Genomic DNA, 22,564 nt, shown 5'->3' with positions numbered 1-22,564 from the left:
CAAGTTAATTTGATGCAGTGCATGTCTATGTCCGACACGAACCCTTTAGTTCAAGGACACCTAGCAGCACCCCAATTTTATGAGCCCACTACTAGACGTACTTGACGTGTGAAGGTGCAACATCGGGAATGGCAATTTACTTGATATTCATGAGGGGTCTTTCTACCATTCTAACATGCATAGAAACAAAAAAGCATAACAATCATAAATAAACACATATTGTGAAATAGTATGGCTCCTTCATGGATGTTCTTCTAGGTCGGCTCCGACTCCGATGACCATCTAGGAACTCCATCTTGTTTGTCACGCCGGGACGCCAAGCCATCAACCTGATCTCTATTATCCAACTACTATAACTAGTAATGAATTTACATAGAGTCACAAGTCGACACGCAGGTCGTTATACAATATAATGACAACATTTTGGCTCCTGCCGGCTGACAAACATGACACGCAGGCCATGTATAAATTACAAATATGCATCACATACACATGAGCCATACTATTCACATCAAACCTGCAAAACAAAGTTATGCATAGAATCGCATTCTACTGGTTTGTGTGTCGGGTACGAAATACACGGCGCTACGCACACGGCGATCCCGATTGACAAAAAACATGGCCTCTTCAATCCCCATGTGCAATTGATCTCATCAACTGTTCACATAGCCGATCTCATCAAGGACAACATATCTCATCTGCTGCCTCCACATATCTAATATGCATACGATCTGAATCCAAATCCTATAGCAGAGGCTCTGATACCACTGTTGGGTTATGCGGTAGGGTGCATCGACTGCAAATTAAAATTTCCTACGCGCAGAACAACCAAGAACATGCTACGGGAGATGGATCACAGTTCGTTACCACTAGACGCGCAGTGCCGTGCAGCGGAAGAAGAGTTGGGACAGCGCGTCCACGTGGATCGTCTCCTCCTTGTTCGATCTCCCTCGAACAGCCGGTCGTCTGATCCCACGTACAAGTTCGCCGGAGTGGTGCAAGTGCACCGCCTCTAACGGTATCCGCGCGTGCAGGAGGAACACTGTGCGGCGGACTGCTAGGTCCGATCACACAGTCGGCGGCGAGTGGAGGTGGCTATTCGCAACACATGCAAACCCTAGTCACAGCGCCGAAGCGATCAACCACATGAGTGTGCCACACCTCCACTTTATATAGGTGTCCGTCACAGGCTCAACACTTGGGCCTCACACGGACCCTAAAGCCTAAAGTCTAGTCGGTCACGTTCCTAGTCCAGTTCGGATCACATCCGACCAGTGTCCTACGAACCGACCTCGTAGGTTCCTTCCCTTAAGCGCGCGACCCCTTAGGTTCAAGTCGGCTTGGTCACAGTTCGGTTCACCTCCGACCTGCACGGTTGGTAGCGGCCTCTAGCAAGGCGTGCCAACCACCAAGCAGACTATGAAGCTCGTTAGGCGAACCTGTACAACGTGTCACACCTCTATTCTCTTTGCCGCATGATATATGTTGTCGGGCTCAAGGCGAGACTGTCATCCTTGTGCTAGCCCGACCTCTTTCTCGTTCCATTGATACCGACCACAAATCGGATTATCTCATAATCCTTGTTGCATGGGCATGCTTATCCTTGTCGGATCACACGAGGGGCCCAAAGTATATCTCTCCTTATCGGAGGGGCAAATCCCATCTTGCTCGACCATGTCTCGCAGCATGGGACTGAACAAACCCGAAACCTACCTTTGTAACTACCCAGTCACGGAGTAGCGTTTGGTCGGCCCAAAGCAAGCTGTCACCATCCCGAGTACATGCGTCAGCTTAGGTCTTAGGACATAGAACGTATGTTGTACTAGACTCACAGATGACATATCACTGCGTCTCATAGTTGGATCTGTCCGACTTGGACCTTATCTCGACTCGGATCTGACTACGTTGAATCTGACCAGACCTTTCCAAGTCCACATTATCCGGTTAGCATCCAATGCTCCATGGCTAGTGAGACCGAGCCATCGATCGTGTCATATGCTAGTCTAGTCGGCTGCGCGTCAACACAACCCTTTCGACTTGGGATATTTTAGGACAGTCATCATACAATGCATAGTCCCACAAACAAGTCACGTACTTGCTGATACACATCATTGATAATGTCCAAGGACTATCTTTATTCATAAACACATAGGAAATATCATCATACATGATTGCCTCTAGGGCATATCTCCAACACCATGATCATTACCAATAAAGAACAGAGAGGGGTAAGCCTCTTTAAGTGGTATATCACCCACCCACCAATCTTCACAAAACCTGGCACTTTTCCCATCTCCCATTTTTTTCTTAACATGTGGGTAGAAGTATTTTTTAACTTTCAAGATGTTAGACCAAAACTAGGAGTCCCCATTTTTATGTTCAATCCCAGATAGACATTTGTCCCTAACATATTTCTTCTTAATAATCCCCTGCCAGAATCCCTCATCATTCTCTAATTTCCACAACCATTTAGCTAATAAAGCAATGTTAAACATTTCAATGTTTGTAATCCCCACACCACCTTGCTGTTTTGGAAGACAACATGTTTTCCAGTTCATCAAATGGTATTTTCTCTTATCTTATTCCGATTGCCATACCATCCTGGCTGTTTAAAAGTCCATTTTTTTCTAACCCCAGCTGGTAGAAGATAAAAAAGACATCATGTATATAGGAATATTGGATAAACAGGACTGTACCAAAGTAACTCTACCTGCTATATTCAGCAATCTACCCTGCCAGCAGGCACATCTTTTCTCAATTTTCTCAGTTACATTTTTCCACATATTGTTTCTGATTATTTTATTGGACACATGTAAGCCAAGATATTTCAGGGGGTTTCCCCCAGGATGCAAGTGAAAATTTCCTGATACAAATATTTTTTCCCTCTAGCCTCCCCAAACAAGAATATTTCACTTTTATGAAAATTTATTGTCAGGCCAGACATCTGTTCAAAAGCAGTTAAAATAAATTTAAGATTTCTAGCAGAATTTTCATCATCTTGAATCAAGAAAATGGTGTCATCTACATATTGCAGCATGTTAACCCCATTTTCATGGTAATCAGTAAGGACCTCTTTCACAAACCCTTCATTTCTAGTTTTATCTAATATAATGGCAAAAGCATCAACTGCTAGGTCAAAGAGCAGGGGAGATAATGAATCACCTTGTCTAAGCCCCTTGAAGGTATTGAAGTAAGGACATATGTCCTCATTCACCTTGACTCCTACATGACCCCCCCCCCTCATAGTGTGCATCACACAGTCACACCATTTATCTGGGAATTTTTTAAGTTTGGGCATCTTATGAACAAAAGGCCATTTAATTTTATCATATGCCTTTTCAAAATCAACTTTGAGCAGCATATCACTTTGTTTTTGGGTGTGAAAGAATTTAGAGCCTCGTGTAGGATCACAACACCCTCCATAATGTATCTACCTTTCACAAAGGCAGTTTGAATTGGAGAAATAATTGGGTTGACTACCTTACTTAGTCTGTTCATCAACACCTTAGTGATAATCTTGAAACTGACATTCAAAAGATATATTGATCTAAATTTTTGAATTTGCCTAGCATCTTTGACCTTTAGAACTAGGGTGATAATCCCATAGTTCAGCCTGGCCAAATCAACTTTTCCACTATGAAAATCATCTAAGATAGCTTTTAGATCTGTCTTAACCATCTCCTAAAAATGCTGGTAAAAGTCCACAGCAAATTCATCAGGACCTGGGCTTTTGTTTTTCTCCATGTTGAAGACCACTTCTCTGACTTCTTCCATGCTAAAAGGTTTAATCAGTTCAGTTTCTTCCCGTGGGGAAATTCCCTTAGGGTTTTGAATGTCCAAATTAATGTTGGAATTATCAGCTTGACCAAATAGCTTTTTGTAGTAATTAGTTACATGTTCCATGAGTTTGACATCTCCCTCTATGGGCTCACCCTCATGCTCTAGAGTAGTGATCCTATTTTTTCTTCTTCTCCCATTAACCTTGGCATGGTAGTATCTAGGATTAGTATCTCCCTCCTTAATCTCTCTATCTTTATATCTCTGCAACCATTTGACTTCCTCCATTTTAAGAATGTCTTTCAGTTCTTTTTCTCAAAGCTTTTCTGCATCTCTCTATCTTGGGCACTAAGACCATTAGTCTCAGCATTCTTATCCTTGCTCTCCACTCTGCACCGGTTATTTAGCGGTAAGGAGGTTTGAGCGAGGTCGCAATGAGTGGTTTTTGTTTGTTCCTGTTGATCGTCTACTAAACTTGTACTACTTAATAGACTTGATTGTAGCTCTATGTTGTTTGCCTTGTTTCATCGTGGTGGTGACAATTCCCTGTGATGGGGTGCGCCTGCTGGGGTAGTCGTCGTTATGCATGTTTCGATTTTATAGTCTGCTCCAGTAGTAGTTTGGTCTGTGGTCTGGGTCCTTTAAAAACTGACGCTTATACCTCGTTTTTGGTTTTCCTTAATGAAAATAAGCCGAAGAGGGAAGCCCCACTTTGATTAGAGAAAAAAGATTATCAGATGGCTAGCAACAGAATTGTGTTAATCGAGAGTGAGAGTCGCCATCATTTTTCCTAACCCTTTGATTTTAATTTTTATTAGCTTAATAATATGATTAATTGCCATGGTTCCGTAGCTCAGTTGGTTAGAGTTTCCGTCTGATATACGGAAGGTCATGGGTTCAAGTCCCATCGGGACCAATACTTTTTGTTCTAATTTTAATTGTGATTTCTATATATTTTTATAGTATACTCAATCCCCCTCCCCTCCGAGGCCATCATGTTTTTCATTGTATACCCGCTGAAAATAACCTTGTAATTTTTCATGAAAACAAGCTTGTAATTTCATGTTACTAGTACTCCTACTTCACAGAGTATTAATCCAGCCAGCCATTCTGCCAGTCCTTCGTGTTGACCGCAATAAAATCACCTGACCTACAGTGACAGCTCGTAGCCGTTGCCACTCCACACTCCACCGCATCCCCCCAGATCCGAACGTTACAATCCAAAAAGCGCTCAACCCGACGTAGCCGCCACACTGCTCGTGCTCCACACCACTCGCAGCTCACTCGCCAGTCGCTACCCACCAACGAACCCAGGCAAAAAAGGGCCGCGTCGCGCCTCGCATGAGCCCTGCCCGCCCACCCACCACGGCGTCGGCGATGGCTGCCGGACCCCGGGACGGCCTCGACGAGGAGTCGCTGCAGGAGCTGCGTAGCCGGGCGACGCGGCTGCTGCTCAAGGAGGACTGGGAGGGGTACGCCGCCGTTTGCTCCCGCATCGTGCACGGCGCCGCCGCGACGGACCGCCGGGTGCTCTGCTCCGCGCTCGCCCACCGCGCCGACGCCCGCGCGCGCCTCGGCGACCGCCCCGGCGCGCTCGCCGACTGCGACGCCGCGCTCGCCGCCGACCCGACCCACCCGGCCGCGCTGCTCGCCAAGGGCGCGCTCCTCCGCGGCCTCGGCCGCTACGCGCACGCCGCCGACTGCTTCCGCGCCGCGCTCCCTGCGGGCGCCTCCGGCGCCGACGAGGTGCGGGAGATGCTCGAGCAGTGCAGGCGCCTCGAGGCGCAGGCCAGGAGCGGGGCGGTGGACCTGTCGGAGTGGGTCCTCGCGGGGTTCTCCGGGAAGTGCCCGGACCTCGCGGAGTACGTCGGCCCGGTGGAGGTGCGCCGGTCCGCGCACGGCGGCCGAGGGGTCTTTGCGGTGAAGGGCGTTGAGGCGGGGGCAACGCTGATGATCTCCAAGGCGGGGGCGACGGGGAGGGGGGTGATCCCGGATGCGGCAGACAGCGACGAGAAGATGGTGGTCTGGAAAGACTTCGTAGACAAGGTGCTCGACGCCGCGGAAAAGTGCCCGAGGACGGCGTCGTTGATCTATGCTCTGTCCACCGGCGAGGAGCAGGAAGACGAGCTCGCCGTGCCGGACATGGCAGTTTTCAAGCCAGAATCAGAGGATCTCAGAGACGGCGTACCGGAGGCTGGCATTGGCACACGAGAGGCTCTCGATGTGGACAGGGTCATGAAGGTGCTCGACGTCAATTGCTTGACGGAAGACGCGCCGTCCGCCAATCTGCTCGGCAACAGTGGCATCGTCAACTGCGGCGTGGGGCTGTGGATCTTGCCGTCGTTCCTAAACCACTCCTGCCACCCCAACGCCCGGCGCACCCACGTCGGGGACCACGCCGTTGTTCACGCCTCGAGGGACATCAAGGCCGGGGAGGAGGTCACGTTCCCCTACTTCGACGTGCTCACGCCGGTGGGGAAGCGCCGGGAGGCAGCAAGGGCGTGGGGGTTCGAGTGCCGGTGTGACCGGTGCCGGTTCGAAGCCGAGGACGCCGTTCTCAGGCAGGAGCTCGTGAGATCAGAAAACGAGTTGTTCAATGGAGGAGCAGACATGGGAGCACTGGTGGTGCGGCTTGAGGACAAGATGAGGAAGTCCATGGTGAAGGAGAGGCGAAAGGCATTCGTGCGTGCATCTTTCTGGAGCGCGTATTCTTCATTGTTCGACAATGGCAGGTTGATGAGGAAATGGGGGAGGATGGTTCCCGGAGAGGCCGTCGTCGCAGAGAGCGTCGCCGGCGCAGTCGGCGGGAGTGAGAGTGTGCTGAGGGCAATGCTGAGGGGCTCCAACGATGGCAATGGCTGCGGCAATCGACTGGAGGTTGAGGACAAGGTGGTGAGGATTGGGAGGGCTACCTATGGCAAGGTAGTGAAGAGGCAGGCAATGAGGGCTCTCTTCAGACTTACACTGGACGGTGACAACAGCAAAGGCCTCTAGGTTTTATTCTTGCCCTTATTCTTTATTCGTTGGTTCAGATAGGTTTGTTGCAGCAAATGTTCTTGTTTGCTCAGTGTTTTGTAATAAGAGGATGGCTGAGAGTCAAGATCATACATGAGAGCTCTATTTTTATGCTCTCTTGGTCTTGGTTTTGGGTAATTCTTTCAGTGTTGAACACGAATTCTCCGATTTTATCGATTTCATTTATCAAGTGATATCCTTTAAAGCAATATTGGATTAGGAATGAAACTGTGCCTTACACATACTTCAATTGTGCTCAACTTGAAAATCTTAGCAATGTTGGGCTATTCATTCAGTGTTTGGCATAGAGACATGTTTGTCATGAACTCCCATTGTATATACATGTCATTTATCAAGTGATGATGTTCTTTAAAGTATATACCGGATTAGGACTTAGGAGTGAACTCTGCCCTACACATAATTCTCAGCTGATAGGAATCAATTCTTATCAACTTCAAGGTCGTAGGAATACAATGTTTGGTTATTCTTTCATTGTTTGCCATGGAGACATGAGTTATCTTCATCAGATCATTGTCAAATTTAAAGTGCTCTTCATTTATTTTACATCATCCGCAACTCCTACGGTAGTACCAACAGAAAATGATCAGCTTGAAAGTTTTGAATGCAATGTTAGGGAGTACTATAAAGTAGAGCATATATGTGATAGAAGTGTTCTGATCTATGGAACATATTTATTTGGCAGCAGTAGATGCTTCCACATATTTCAAGGTTTTTAATATTTGTGATTTTTCCCTGTTACAAGTTTCTAATAAATATCCTCGCAAAAAAAAGTTTCTAATAAATAGAAGATGGCCACTTTCTCAAAATTTTCATTTGTCCCAAAGTGGTCGGATCCTTCCCTTGACCCTGCGCAAGCGGGAGCTACATGCACCGGGCTGCCCTTTAGCTTCTGCTAAAAATTTCTAGCAAGTATAGAAGGGCGGAACTTTCAACAAAGATATGAGAACATCAGAGCACTCCTTGACACCCCTTCATTCCAAATTTCTCAACTTGCTCTGCTTTGACTTCAAAAACTGTCTCACTGAAAGATGCACTTTGTATTGGTTAGTGCGGGTTCATTAAAGATCAGACGGACCATAACCATGGTTCCAACTGTGAAGATGAGACCATCACAATGCTAACTGTCATCAAATGCATCACCTACATTCCCTGCAAAATAAAAATAAAAATGCACCACCTACATGTGCAGTAAAACAGAAGGAAAATGCAGAATCCATGACCTAGCTCAGCATCAAGCACATACAAACATATCTAGTTATATGCATATAAAAATCAGTATTTTCTTGGTCAGCAGATCACAAAAAGGACACAAACGGTAGGTTCCATCTAGTCAGGGGGTTAGGTTAGGGACACCATGTGGATGAGGCAATCTTAATTCTCGGCCACACCAAGATTGTTTGGTGCTCGGCAGCACTAATGCCCAATATATTACCTAACCGAGCCATCCAAATGCTACATAGAGTTAATCCTCCTGTAGACCTGAACCCCCTTCATGAGCAGCCCCATGGAGGAAGCTCACCTTGGCATGCCGTCGAGGACGGCCTTCTTCCCGCTGGCAGGGCTCCACAAGTTCATGGCCGTCTTCCTCGTGTTCCTCTCGTGGATCCTGGTCCACTGGTGGAGCCTGAGGAAGCAGAAGGGGCCACGGTCATGGCCGGTCATCGGCGCGACGCTGGAGCAGCTGAGGAACTACTACCGGATGCACCACTGGCTCGTGGAGTACCTGTCCAAGCACCGGACGGTCACCGTCGACATGCCCTTCACCTCCTACACCTACATCGCCGACCCGGTGAACGTCGAGCACGTGCTCAAGACCAACTTCAACAATTACCCCAAGGTGAAACAATCCTCGAGATGTCAGTCAAGGTTCAGTATAATCGGTACTGACAGTGTTACAAATGTCTGAAATCTGGAATTGTGTGTGTAGGGGGAGGTGTACAGGTCCTACATGGACGTGCTGCTCGGCGACGGCATATTCAACGCCGACGGCGAGTTCTGGAGGAAGCAGAGGAAGACGGCGAGCTTCGAGTTCGCTTCCAAGAACTTGAGAGACTTCAGCACGATCGTGTTCAGGGAGTACTCCCTGAAGCTGTCCAGCATCCTGAGCCAGGCTTGCAAGGCAGGCAAAGTTGTGGACATGCAGGTAACTGAACTCTTTCCCTTGGTCATATGAACGTTGATTTCTTGGACAAAATCTCAAGATTCTGACGCGAGCGAGCCAATTCAGGAGCTGTACATGAGGATGACGCTGGACTCGATCTGCAAGGTGGGGTTCGGGGTGGAGATCGGCACGCTGTCGCCGGAGCTGCCGGAGAACAGCTTCGCGCAGGCCTTCGACGCCGCCAACATCATCGTGACGCTGCGGTTCATCGACCCGCTGTGGCGCGTGAAGAAATTCCTGCACGTCGGCTCGGAGGCGCTGCTGGAGCAGAGCATCAAGCTCGTCGACGAGTTCACCTACAGCGTCATCCGCCGGCGCAAGGCCGAGATCGTGCAAGCCCGGGCCAGCGGCAAGCAGGAGAAGGTGCGTACGTGGTCATCGTCATTCGTCAAGCTCCCGATCGCTGGTTTGTGCAGATGCCACTGATCACTGACACATTAACTGGGCGCGCAGATCAAGCACGACATACTGTCGCGGTTCATCGAGCTGGGCGAGGCCGGCGGCGACGACGGCGGCAGCCTGTTCGGGGACGACAAGGGCCTCCGCGACGTGGTGCTCAACTTCGTCATCGCCGGGCGGGACACGACGGCCACGACGCTCTCCTGGTTCACCTACATGGCCATGACGCACCCGGCCGTGGCCGAGAAGCTCCGCCGCGAGCTGGCCGCCTTCGAGTCCGAGCGCGCCCGCGAGGATGGCGTCGCTCTGGTCCCCTGCAGCGACGGCGAGGGCTCCGACGAGGCCTTCGCCGCCCGCGTGGCGCAGTTCGCGGGACTCCTGAGCTACGACGGGCTCGGGAAGCTGGTGTACCTCCACGCGTGCGTGACGGAGACGCTCCGCCTGTACCCGGCGGTGCCGCAGGACCCCAAGGGCATCGCGGAGGACGACGTGCTCCCGGACGGCACCAAGGTGCGCGCCGGCGGGATGGTGACGTACGTGCCCTACTCCATGGGGCGGATGGAGTACAACTGGGGCCCCGACGCCGCCAGCTTCCGGCCAGAGCGGTGGATCGGCGACGACGGCGCCTTCCGCAACGCGTCGCCGTTCAAGTTCACGGCGTTCCAGGCGGGGCCGCGGATATGCCTGGGCAAGGACTCGGCGTACCTGCAGATGAAGATGGCGCTGGCCATCCTGTGCAGGTTCTTCAGGTTCGAGCTCGTGGAGGGCCACCCCGTCAAGTACCGCATGATGACCATCCTCTCCATGGCGCACGGCCTCAAGGTCCGCGTCTCCAGGGCGCCGCTCGCCTGATCTTGGTCTGGTTCCGGCGACGGTGATGGACGCTCCGGTGGCTGTCTGGCTAGACGGCCGGCGTGTTATGACAGGCTCGATTTAACTTAGCAATTGTGATAAACTCGTATATGTAGGCAGAGTGGAGAGTGTGTTGATCGATTTGCCATGGACGTTGCTCGTCCGTTGTTACCGTCGTACCATGTTTGTATTGCTTCTAGATCATTATAGTTCGTGTTTGTTCTTGAGCCTAAGTATTTATTGCACATTTCAAAAATGACAAATGTGTGCAATTGTCTTTTTTGGGTGTTTTCTAAGGGTAGTATTTTCGCAGATTTATTCTGTCGACCAAACCTTAGCCTTTGACCCCTCTCGCCGTCGTCCGGATGCGACGTGGGCAGGAAGGCTGCTCCTCGTGGGGTGCCAGACATGTTGGAGCTGGTGGATGTTGCAGGACAGCGACGGTGATGAGTGGTCAGATTGCCGTTGTCGACAGGCGATGCTCGATGGTGGCGCTGGTGAAGGTGACGGTGGTCGGAGGATCACATATTCAGCACGACGATCTTCAACAGCGGCCCGGCTTGGCTAGGTCATTGGACAAGCAATAATCCTACACCTACGAAAATTGCTACGTAGGCTTACTTAACCTTTCATAAAATTCTCTCCTTCCCCCTGACTTTAACCGGGGTGGACCCCAGCTGCTAATCCTGGCCCAATTAGCAACCTCCACATCATCTTTTACGTCAGATCTATACGTAACATTATGTATGTGTAGCATTGCTCACAAGCTTGGACAAGAGGGTGTTGATGCATGTTCCTGGATGGTGACGAGCTCGACATCAGACCCAGAGCTATCATGCAACGATATGTGTTTTTTCAGGTTTACTTTGCCGAGTCCTAGTTTAGGAATAATGTTCCCCCAGTTTCCGTTGGCGTGCTTATCGCCGGCGGAGGGCGTGTGGAGCCGTGCCTTCGATTTGTCTTCCGGGTCCGATCGGTTTACGTTTTTAGCGGACCCATCTGGATTCGGGTGACTTCTGCAGTCTATCGAGTTTCTACGCCCTCATCGGCATTTTCATCTCCGCGGCGGCAATTTGCTCACAGATCGCGGCTGCCGGCATCTTCAAGTCTAGATCAACGACTTCCTAGTTGTTGCTTCTACAAGCTCATGAGTTTAAAAAAGTTTGCTTCTTCGAGGTGAAATCCCAGAGCGGCATCAAGCTATGCTTACGACACGTTGTCAGTGGATGCAGCAGGAAGAGTTTGGCATAGCAAAGGATTTGAATGTAATTTTTTCTGTGTGAGCGTGTTTGGAAGGACCTGTAATACTTAATATTTGGCCTTGGGCCCTTTCGAGAGAAAAAAAACCAAAACAAATGAAATTAGGTGATCTTATCTTTTTTTGGAAAAGGCCTAAGGCCATATATTAAGAATCACAACACCTTACAAGCATGGCCATGTCGAAAAGGAAAATTACAATAAAAGCTTTAGGATCTTAGCTTTGATTCGCATGATTCCATAAATACATGAATAAGGAAAATGTATCACTACAATGTCATGCTCAGTTGATTCAGATTGGACGTGTTTGGTTGCATGCATATAGGCCAACCAGGCCCGCGCGGGAAGATTGTGGCCCGTTTGGTTGCATGTGTTCGCTGTTCGGCCTGCATAGCACGAAACCCAAAGCACCTCTGGGCCTGTCTCGCTAGAAACGCTTAGATCGGCGGTTTCTAGCGAGCCAGGCCTGTGTGATGCACGTGGGCGGCAGGACTGCATGTGCGGACCCACGCTCGAGAAACAGCTTTGCTTCCCGAAGCGTTGCAGTTATTACCCTCACCGCCCCCTCACCGCTACCTCTCCCCTCTCCCCTGTCCCCGCTCTCACCGTCGCCGCCGGCGGTGTTCAGCAGATCGGAGAACAGCAAGGTGACCTCCGGCCCCTTCACCGGCATCCGCATCATCACCTCCGGCACAACAATGGCGGTAAGCACTTTTTTCACCCTCCTCACGTACTCATTCAATTTGATCCACGTTAGGGGAATGGGGAATCGATGTAAATAGCCACAAGAGTGATCATAACATTGTCATGAGTTCGCAGTACTGATGGATTTGAGGTTACTTATCGGGATTGAGTACAAGGGTAATTGGGATTGGAGGTAAATCTTGCACAGTAGTCCTAAATTTTATCCTCGGCGACCCTGGAGGCAGTTGGAGCGGCGGGTGGCCTTGCCCTTGTTCTTCTCCTCGAGCTACACCACCGTCTCTTCTTCCTCGCCAGATTCCAAATCGATTGGCATGCTTCGGTGTCCTGGCTCCGGCGCCCTTACAACCATCGCCACCACAACTTCTTCTTCCACCTCCATCGCCAACGCTTCCTGTTCCTCCTCCACCGCCGCCACAGTCCTTTTCGTGAAGTACGATGCGACACGATGGTCATGAGGATGCCTGTACTCTCTGTACTTGGCCCACCTTTTCCTCCGTCAAGCATCGTCGGAGTCGGCCTGTTTCATGGCCAGCGAAGGATGTTGACTAACATAGTGCCCTTCCCTGGGTCAGGAATCAGCATCTTGACCTCCTCCAGCGTCGCCTTCTTCACCACGCGTCCGACTCTTTCTGCATGTCTGCCATGCTGGTGAAGTTGGAGTAGACTTCCATGGTGTTCTCGAACTTGGTGCGGTCACCGAGCAAGCACCCGAGAAAGAAAGCCCTCCATCTAATGCCCCAAGGGAAGGGGTTGGGGATGGGGTTGGAGTTGGAGTTGCTGCTAGAGTTCATGGCGGTAGATAGGAGCAAGAGTGAGAGACAGAGAGATGACTGAGTGAGATGGTTAGATGGTGGGTAAGTAGTCACCGAGGATGGGTAAATAAAGGGGTTATGGATGATAGGTTTTAATGGCGATCAACCTCGGAACTCTGTGCTCTTCATAATGCACGCTCTTTGTAATGCAGATCGACACGGACAACAAGGGCAAGGAGGTGGTGCCGCCCATGGAGAAGGGCAAGGAGGTGGTGGCGCCCATGGAGGTTGTGCCGACTACGCCTAAGGAGGTGACCACAGATGAGGACGTGGTGACGGCTAATGTACGACAGGGTGACCCTCGATCAGGGTTTGGCTCCCTTCGCCGCTGTCCATCAAATCAGAATCGACTACATGGTGACGTTCAAACTGCCCACTCCCGACACGCTCAAGGTCATCGTCTTCAACGACGAAGGCATTGAAGTGGTTGCGGCAAGCACGACAACGCCTTCGCCGTGAACGTCTAGGACTGCCCTTCCTATACTCCAGCTAGTTTAGTTTCTTATCGTACTGCTTTTGCATTTGAACTGATATGTTTAAGTGTGGCACTTTATTTAAAGTGCGGCTATAGTTTACAACTATCTTCTGTTGTGTGTGCATAATTTTTTCTTCACGCCGCTGGTGCTGATAACCTCACCACCTCGCCAAAGAGATTACCACACAACAACTATTGCATGAAATCCAACACCATGTAGTTGCGTGAGCTGAGCCAATGCAGACAATCAAATGCTATGCTAAAATTGCTCACCTAATGCGATAGGCCTAGATGCAGGCAACCAAATAATGTGCAGATGTCGACTTTTTGCCTGTTTTCCTTCAACCAGGCTCGGTTGAGCCAGGCCCGGCTCCTACGGCTACCAAACACGTCCATTGTGTTTGCATCAAGAGTTAGACTGCATCATATTTTCTCCGGAAATCAGTCTTAAGAAATATTTTAAAAACTTTCTTATAAGATTCAGTTCTACAAATCAAACTATTCACATAAAAATCAAATTTGTATGTGCCAGAAATAATGTAATGTGGATGCATAGGTCGGACGTAATTCTTCTGTTTTCTTTTTAATCTAATGTGGAAGTTTTGTGTACCAGCGAGGCATGAGTGTGCTTATGGCCAGTTGCTAGCTCTGGGGGGAAGTGCACTCGCCGCGCTCTGTCGCCTTTTACGCGCACACAACGCAGATGTTGCGGAAGTCCGGCACCCAGCGCCGGCAGCCGGCGCTGTGGCGGCGGTGCCGTAGCCTCCGCCAAATCAAGCAGGTCCACACCCTCCTGGTCCTCCGGGGCTTCCTCTCGGACCCCTCCGCGCTCCGCGAGCTCCTCTTCGCGTCCGCTGTAGCCGTGCGCGGCGCCATCGCCCACGCCTACCACGTGTTCGACCAAATCCCGCGCCCGGACCTCTTCATGTACAACACCCTCATCCGCGGCGCCGCGCACACCTCCGCGCCCCGGGACGCCGTCTCCCTCTACGCGCGCATGGCGCGACTCAGCAGCTGCGGCGGCGGCGTGAGGCCCGACAAGATCACCTTCCCGTTCGTGCTCCGGGCGTGCACCGCCATGGGCGCGGGTGGCACCGGAGCGCAGGTGCACGCGCACGTCGTGAAGGCTGGACTGGAGTCCGACGCGTTCGTCAAGAACGCGCTCATTGGCATGCACGCGAGCTGCGGAGAGCTGGGTGTTGCAGGTGCTCTGTTTGACCACAGGGCGCGTGAGGACGCCGTGGCGTGGTCGGCGATGATCAGCGGCTGTGCAAGGAGAGGGGATATTGGTGCTGCCCGGCAGCTGTTCGACGAGTGTCCTGTGAAGGACCTTGTGTCCTGGAACGTGATGATCACCGCGTATGCCAAGCGGGGAGAGATGGCCCCAGCAAGAGAGCTGTTCGACCAGGCACCTGAGCGTGATGTCGTGTGCTGGAACGCCATGATCTCTGGGTATGTGAGATGCGGCTCGCACAAGCATGCCATGGACCTGTTTGAGCAGATGCAGCGCATGGGCAAAAAGCCAGATGTTATCACAATGCTGAGCTTACTGTCAGCTTGTGCCGACTCCGGTGATTTGGATGTTGGCCGAAGGTTGCATTCCTCTCTTTCAGAGAAGTTCTCAGGAACTGGTTTTACTGTCGTCCTCGGCAATGCGCTGATTCACATGTACGCAAAATGCGGGAGCATGAAGAGTGCACTGGAGGTGTTTTGGGTGATGCGAGATAAGGATGTCTCAACTTGGAACTCTATCATAGGAGGTTTGGCATTGCATGGTCATGCCCTGGAGTCTGTTGACGTGTTCAAGAAAATGCTGAAAGAGAAAGTCCGGCCTGATGAGATCACCTTCGTCGCTGTCCTTATCGCATGCAGCCACGGCGGTATGGTTGACAAGGGACGTGAGTACTTCAACTTGATGCAACAGCAGTACAGGATTGAGCCCAATGTCAAGCATTACGGTTGCATGGTTGACATGCTGGGTCGCGCGGGGCTTCTGAAGGAAGCATTTGAGTTCATTGACACCATGAAGGTGGAGCCTAATTCTGTCATCTGGAGGACGCTTCTTGGGGCTTGTAGGGTCCATGGTGAGATTGAACTGGCTGAGCACGCTAACAGACAGCTGCTAAAGGCAAGGAGCGATGACAGTGGGGATTATGTGCTCCTCTCGAACATCTATGCTTCAGCTGGAGAATGGTTGGAGTCGGAGAAGATGAGAAAGTTGATGGATGACAGCGGTGTCAACAAGGAGGCAGGTCGCACGGTTGTAGATGGCAGCACAAAGGATCCACTGCAGTCTTTCAGACGGTCGAAATCACATCCTGGACTGAAAGGATTTATTGGTTGAGTAAGTACTTTTGAGCTCCCAGCTTCTGGATTTATTGGTTGAGTATAAGTACTTTTGAGCTCCCAGCTTCTGGATCGGAAACTGAACATCTAGCACTGATAAAATTGAGATGTGCATCTGATTGCAATACCGTCACAATATAAAATCGCCAATAATGCACATGGCACATCAAAAACACATTCCTAAAACTGTGAATCTCTCTCTGTTACTCATCCTACGGCGAGTAATAGAATAAAACAACATAGAACCAAGGCAAAATGTCCAACACAGGACCTCCCCGAGTAAGGTTAGTTATGCGGCACTAACCTTCTGACTGTTTTAGACTGGAGGATTAGGCTCAGGCTCCTTGAGAGACATGCTTTCTTTCTTTCCTTTGCAGGGGCAGAAATATGCTTCTGAACTACAAATATTGAACCACCCTAAATCTTGTTTCTAACACATCATTTGTTTTGCAGTTTCATTGTAAATGGCATTACATAAAAATTAATTACATTGGCTAGTCACTTCGAAGCCTGATGAATATATACTGGCAGCTCCATTACCGACACTAACTCAAATATCAAACATAACTCCATTAGAGATGTAAAGCACTAAACTTTCCTGCAGTACAGGCAATTCAACAATAACATACAACTAAGTCCAAAGCAAATGACAAATGATGGTGCACGACAAGTTCCGCCCATCCCAAAGATATTGGAACTTAAAAAAAAACAGCAATATCCCCCACATAGATTCCTTTGCTGTCTTCGCCATGTAGTCAGGTCCCTGAGTGGAGAGTCATGAACCAAAACATGCTATGAGATTAATGGCCAGAGAATATGGACTACCCATAAAGGACAGATATGCCAAGCAACATCAACTTTCCTTGTCTAGTTCAAGTTCTGAAAATACTAAGAATACTAGGCCCGTAAGGGATTCTTTTTCCTGGTTTTTTTGGGCTTTTTTTTACTGCCCTTGTTTGCATGACGCGTGTGATAGGAGCGTATCTTTTTTTTTTTATCTCGCTCAGCGTTTTGGGGTGTGCCACGTACTCTCCACGTGTTCGGTTTCCATGCGTGAGACAATCTCTCGAAAACTCGGGCGAAGTCGTCCACCGCCCTATGGGCCTACAAAAGCCCACCTCGCCCCGATCTTAGATGAAACCCTCCCTCCTCGAACCATCTCTCCTCTAATCCCTAAACAGAACCTCTCCTCTACTGCCTCCGTGGTCACCTCAAAAAAAGAAAAAAAGCCCCCAGGGTTGCGAAAAAAAAGCGTAGCCGCCGCCGCTTCGGATTCGAGGGTGTCGAGCCCCATGGCTCCGTCAAGGGCCACCGGGATGAGGGCAACGCCCTGCCGACGATTTCTCTGGCTACTTCCTCCTCCCGACGACCCTTGCCTGGACCGGACCGTCTCCATCTTGAAGAAGGCTCGATCTTTTCCAGCGTCAGGTGAGCATCTGGGTGTCCTTTTTTTTCTTGGGACGTATGGCCGGCGGTGGCTTGAATCTAAGTGGTGGTCGCCGTCCGGGCCAGCCGCCTTCTGTTCGTTTTTCTTCTTGCCTTCCTTGTCACATCTTCTAATCGCAAGTGCACGCCTCCACGAGAGCAGCGAACAGAGCAGGCATCCATGGCGCAGATTCCTTCTTTGTTTTTTTCTCCACTCCTCTTCCTCCCTCTGGTCGAGCCCCACGAAGAGGAGGGGCTCGAGCCAGGCGATGCCAACATTCCGCCCCAGAAGCCAACCTGAGGAGGTGCCCAATCTCGCTGTTGCTCCCCTTTGCGGCGAGTGCACGCCGGCTGCCACTCGGCACTCTCTTGGCCATGTGATATGTCGCGTGCATGTGCGGCTTGTGTGCTCCTGCTGCAGCTGCGTCATGTGTGTGCTAGCTGATGCATTCGTGTGTCTGCCTGCAGTTTATCCGCACGGTCCAGCTGTAGCATTCACCTCTTCCGACATCGGTGTTCAAGTCAACTGCAATGTCTTCGGTCAATTGACCAAACTAAGCCAACGTAAAAAATATGTGTGCTTTTTTCAGTACGCAACCAACATGGCATTATCTCAACACAAGGGATGAAGTATTTACATGTTTTCTGTTCCATGGGTGTACTATTTTGTGGACGTATGGCCGGAGCAATTAGTTTAGTGCAGGGATGCCTTTTCACAAGTGCTCACTTTGTTCCTGGTTTTACCAATCATGATGCCAATATGCTTATGGCGTGTACTTGAATATCTTTTATGATTTTTTTTATGTAATTGGATGATCTCTTTTTTATTTGCAAATTAATATCAGATCAAGCAAATGAATATCTGGATGACTATCTTCTATGATGGTATATATTTACTTGACTTTGTCTATTTGTTTTTTTTTTCAGATTGATGAGTTCGTGATGTACAAAAAGAGAATGCCTTAGAAAGCCTGGTCATACGAAAGAGGAATTATTACTATTGAGATATTATGGTGACGGTGTTTAGCAGTCATAAAAGGTATATCTTCTCTCAGATTCATATGTGCTGCCCTTCAAAGATAAAAGTAAAAATAAAGTAGGGGAGATTGTAAAATTGACCATTGTAGTACCCTAATGTGGAGAAATGTCACATGCAAATTTAGCAATCCGTAATTGTAGTTTTTGACTGGAATGTTTATTTCATAGAACTACAAATAATCATATTACTTCTACTTCTTTGTGGTATTACTGTGCCTTATCTCATGTCCAAGAGACATAGGTGTCAAGTTTCTCATACGTGAACTGTTTAATTGATTGCTTCCATGAGATCTTCTCAACGGTCCTATGTGTGATGATGTAGTCCAGATCAGGGTTTGAACCAATGTTATAAATAGCGGGCTATGGATAATAGGGGCGGACCTCCGAATCAGCTATAGCGGGCTATAACTCCTATTTAAAACTATGGTTTGAATTGTACTTTTTCCCTCAGCAATACTTTCAGTGAGAAGTAGCAAGACTATTCCACCAATATAGATTCTGCGATGTATTTAACATTGGATATGGTCCAGTTAGTGGTTTATTATTCCTTGCATTCAACATGTGTGTATAACACATCGACGATGCGTTATTCTATATTGAACTTTCAGTGAACCTGAACTCTTCTGATTATTTTGTGTAACCATGAACTCTTGGCGTGCAGGTGTAAATTGATTTTTTTTTTCAAACAAAAAAAAGTGCAAATCGTATCAGGCACATGGACAACTAACATCATGCTTCCTCTATTTAGACATTACTCTACCACGTAATTGGTCTTTGGGTCTCTAGGAGATCGTGGTCCATATTTGAGTAACTTACAAAAATATATGCATTAACATGATAAGATGGTGTAGAAGCTTTGGTAGGAGTATTTTTACTTGCTATCACCAGGTAAGTTATGTAAAGGGTAAACAATGCTTTATTTGTTCTATCCAATCTGAATTTAGAAACTTTTTGTAAAAAAAATGGCCAGGCATTTACCAACAGGCAAGATCTAGCAGCTTACCTCATTTTTATTCCTGGTGGGATGTTTAGTCATGCATCCGAATTTCCAGCATGATAGCTCACTTCTTTCATGTGTAAATAGTTCTCTCCAAGGCATTCCTTAATTTATTTTCTATCCTAGCAGTTCATACATATCTATATTTTGTGTGGAGCGTTTTCCATTTCATTTTTCTTTTACTTACTTTGTTTTCATATATGGATTCTGACTGTAGTAATATAGTTTTTCCACCAACTGTTGGATGTTTAAATTACCTTAAGAAGTGTTTTTTCCCGCTCCCACATAGCATGCAGCAGTTATATGCATCATTTGACTGGCTGTGGGGTTGTACAGTTAAAAGCTTAGTATTTTTGCTCATACAAGGAACAGATTCAGTTCAGTTAATTTAGCTCTAATGGCGGTATCAGTAAAACATGGAAGTGTGCAGTTTTGCTGTACATACTCCCCTATTTGTACCAGTTCAGTTAATTCAACTCTAATTACGTTATGTGTAAAACATGGAAGAGTTCTTCGCTGGGGTTCTTTTCCCCTCTCCTTTAATGCATAATAGGCATACTCGGGCGTATTCTAGAAAACAAAATACATACTCCCCTATATATGCCCTTCTTATCCTTTCTTAAAAATAACTTGATACGTACAAGCGAATAATTACTTCCTGTAGATCTCCTTCCATGTGTTATTTACTTGATCTTTTTTCCTTTCACTTCTCTTGACCTATTTTTTGGTGCACTGACATAGTGTCTTCAGTGGAAAATTCTGATGCTTCTATGCTTTTATGACTTCATAATATTTTAAATATGATTTAACATATGTTCTTTTCTCATGGAAAATCAAGTTATAAGTAGCTTAAATGCTTATTATTGTTGGCTTGAGATCTATGGGTTCTCTCTTAGTAATTAAGCACATCAACTTCTTCGATTGAGAGAAGGATCCATGTTTCAATGTTCTTTCTGAAGTTAAATTGGCATTACAAATTTTGTGATCAATAGCTTTCAGAAGAAAAAGGTTGCTCAAGCTATCTTCATCAACTTTGCACATATCACGGTATAGTCATCGACGACCACAATCATACGCGCTCAAGACAATAGTGGAGCGGAAGCGATCATTACTTTAGTGATTTAGAAAGGGGAGTATTACTTTACAGAGGGAGTACATTGTAGTACTGTAGTAATTTGGTTTTCCTTGCAATATTTAGAGCATAGAGATAATCTAGAGCATTCTGGGGGAATTAACAATACTGATGCATATATATATTTTTCTGGTGTAATTTGCTTCTAGGATGCAGCAACCATTTGAGAAAATTTGATACTTCCTCTGTCCTTAATTATTTGTCAGATAAATGGATGTGAGGCGAACAAGGGTCCTCAAAAAGATTTTTCTCCAATTTCAAGATAATTTGCCTAACCGTCGAGAGCCAGGACGTGCATCCAGTAGCAACTTTAACATTGTCTACACATCAAACAAACCACCAAGAACAAGAGCAAAAGAGCCAGTTTCATCTATCACCACCAAGAACAAGAGCAAAAGAACCAGCTTCATCTATCTACCACTACATCGTAGAGACAAACCCAGCTGGATGATCAACACCTCAGGTGTAAGAAGAGAACAAGAGCTTCACAATTCTGCATCCAGTATCCACTATCACTACGTGTAGATCACCTATGCATGTACCAACTAGATGTACCCTTTGTTGATCACCTATGCATGTATCAACTACATGTACCCTATCCTTGTATGAACTGCTTTGCTATGTTCAAGTTTTGGGAGGACTTACCCGATATTTAGAAAAAACTAAATAGCTTATCGATCTACGTGGCGCGGCGTGCCGCCGCGCATTACCCGCTACTATGAGGGCTATGAAGGAAAACAACTCATCAATTGGAATTTCATTTTTGGCAATTTGGCATGTACATGATAGAAATATGTATAAGGGAGCAATGGCAGGACGGCTGCAATTATGGAATAACACATGTCGGGAACATATATTTTAATTTCTAATAATGCATCCTCGTTCACTATACTTAAAAAGAAAAATAAGCCTTAAAAGAGTTTGAGAGCATTGGTAGTGCATCGATCATAATGAAACAGGTTCTTAAATGTCCAGAGAAATTTGGAAACAATTGCCCTTACACTTGATAATCTCTGTCAATGCCATGCAATCCATAATGTTTCTGGACCCAGGCACTAGTTTTTCTTTTTCTTTTGTTGACAGAGAGGATCCATGCACTAGTTGATCAACTAAAGATTCATTGACCTTGCAGGAAATATGCAATGTGATTGTAATAATACAATAATCTTAGTGAGATCAAACATATGCTTAAATCAAACCAAATTTATCTAACTAAGCATATATATACCTGAGAGGATACTTAAACCAAGTGACGCCTAGCAGGTACAATGTATTTTCCGCTTCCCTGGCCATCATCTCTTTTAGCCAAACCAGCATCCTCTCTCTTGGCCAAACAAACACCCTCTTTCTTGGCCAAACAAGCATCCTCTCTCTTGGCCAAACCAGCAGGCATTTCTGCACCATCCGATTTTGCCAGACTAGGAGGTTCATCACGGCACTGAAGGAGAATAATAACACCTCAGTAACATTACTAACAAGTACGAACCACACAAGATATAAGCATTACCATGTTTACACGTCTTATCCTAGCCTCCTCATCCGCCAGCCTGTCCTCCTCATTCTTGATGTATGCAGGTACGCCTGGATGGACGGCACCGCACCATGTTTTGTGCGGGCGAGAGTGGCGACCTTCGTATTGATCAGCATTGACAGGGTGCTTCAAATCAACATTTCCATAAGTCGTACAACCATAGCATTGGCCTTAGGCAAAAAAAAACATGTGTAGACAGTCACTACATATGTCTGGGCATGAACTAGCTTAGATATTAAAACTAAAGTAAAACTCAAGGACAGTGGACGAGATGAAGGGAAACATGACACAAGGGGCAACCAAATGACGTCTACCAGATAAATGTGACCCAGAACTGAAAGAGCAGAACTTAAAGGCGGAACAAAATACCATTGTCATTATGTTGCACCATACAGAAACAATTGAGCACATATTCTACATTTTCGCCCTTTATTCGTGCGACCTCAGCAAAGAATAGATTGTTGCTGCCACCGTGAGAACCATCAGCTCCTTTAGTTTTTGTAGTAAAATTGAGATGACAGTACATTTTGAGGCAGCTAGTCTCCCCCATATAAAATTCTTGGAAGGTCACAAGACCATCAAGTTCATATGCAAGATCCTAAAAAGGAGGCATGGACTGTA

The 22,564-nt window shown here is 47.6% G+C and overlaps 3 protein-coding genes and 1 non-coding gene across 5 annotated transcripts; all 4 read left to right on the top strand.

The window, feature by feature from the left end:
- Positions 1–4,619: 4,619 nt before the first annotated feature.
- TRNAI-GAU lies at positions 4,620–4,693 on the top strand. The gene has a single exon. It is a non-coding gene; the product is annotated as a tRNA-Ile (tRNA).
- Positions 4,694–5,146: 453 nt separating this feature from the next.
- Positions 5,147–8,500, top strand: LOC119291545 (methyltransferase FGSG_00040-like). Its single transcript, XM_037570319.1, has 2 exons — positions 5,147–6,771; positions 8,373–8,500. Exon 1 carries the CDS (start codon positions 5,155–5,157, stop codon positions 6,769–6,771), a length of 1,617 nt encoding a protein of 538 aa, XP_037426216.1. The 5' UTR covers positions 5,147–5,154; the 3' UTR covers positions 8,373–8,500.
- On the top strand, positions 7,084–10,463 carry LOC119291544 (cytochrome P450 704B1-like). The gene is made up of 4 exons (XM_037570318.1): positions 7,084–8,650; positions 8,741–8,956; positions 9,041–9,337; positions 9,428–10,463. Exons 1-4 carry the CDS (start codon positions 8,306–8,308, stop codon positions 10,223–10,225), a joined length of 1,656 nt encoding a protein of 551 aa, XP_037426215.1. The 5' UTR covers positions 7,084–8,305; the 3' UTR covers positions 10,226–10,463.
- Positions 10,464–14,152: 3,689 nt separating this feature from the next.
- LOC119291543 (pentatricopeptide repeat-containing protein At5g15300-like) lies at positions 14,153–21,129 on the top strand. 2 transcript variants are annotated; one of them, XR_005142500.1, is made up of 3 exons: positions 14,153–15,818; positions 18,173–18,284; positions 20,619–21,129. XR_005142500.1 is itself a non-coding variant. In XM_037570317.1 (2 exons), the coding sequence occupies exon 1, from the start codon at positions 14,178–14,180 to the stop codon at positions 15,816–15,818; it is 1,641 nt and encodes a 546-aa protein (XP_037426214.1). In that variant the 5' UTR covers positions 14,153–14,177; the 3' UTR covers positions 18,173–18,411. The 2 variants fall into 2 exon arrangements, 1 of the variants encoding a protein (XP_037426214.1); XM_037570317.1 differs by lacking the exon at positions 20,619–21,129 and having other exon boundaries at positions 18,173–18,411.
- The last annotated feature ends 1,435 nt before the right edge of the window (positions 21,130–22,564 follow it).

The sequence above is a fragment of the Triticum dicoccoides genome, chromosome 4B (assembly GCF_002162155.2).
Source record: "Triticum dicoccoides isolate Atlit2015 ecotype Zavitan chromosome 4B, WEW_v2.0, whole genome shotgun sequence".
Classification (NCBI taxonomy): domain Eukaryota; kingdom Viridiplantae; phylum Streptophyta; class Magnoliopsida; order Poales; family Poaceae; genus Triticum; species Triticum dicoccoides.
The sequence above is the reverse complement of the archived record's forward strand: the minus strand, read 5'-3'. Positions and strand labels throughout refer to the sequence as shown.

What these genes read in the sequence shown, in the direction of transcription:
- LOC119291544 (XM_037570318.1), top strand. Translation starts at nt 8,306, where the DNA reads ATGAGCAGCCCCATGGAGGAAGCTCACCTTGGCATGCCGTCGAGGACG. An exon ending in ACTTCAACAATTACCCCAAG is followed by an intron (nt 8,651 to 8,740) that starts GTGAAACAATCC and finishes TTGTGTGTGTAG; the next exon opens with GGGGAGGTGTACAGGTCCTA. An exon ending in CCAGCGGCAAGCAGGAGAAG is followed by an intron (nt 9,338 to 9,427) that starts GTGCGTACGTGG and finishes CTGGGCGCGCAG; the next exon opens with ATCAAGCACGACATACTGTC.
- LOC119291545 (XM_037570319.1), top strand. Translation starts at nt 5,155, where the DNA reads ATGGCTGCCGGACCCCGGGACGGCCTCGACGAGGAGTCGCTGCAGGAG.
- LOC119291543 (XM_037570317.1), top strand. Translation starts at nt 14,178, where the DNA reads ATGTTGCGGAAGTCCGGCACCCAGCGCCGGCAGCCGGCGCTGTGGCGG.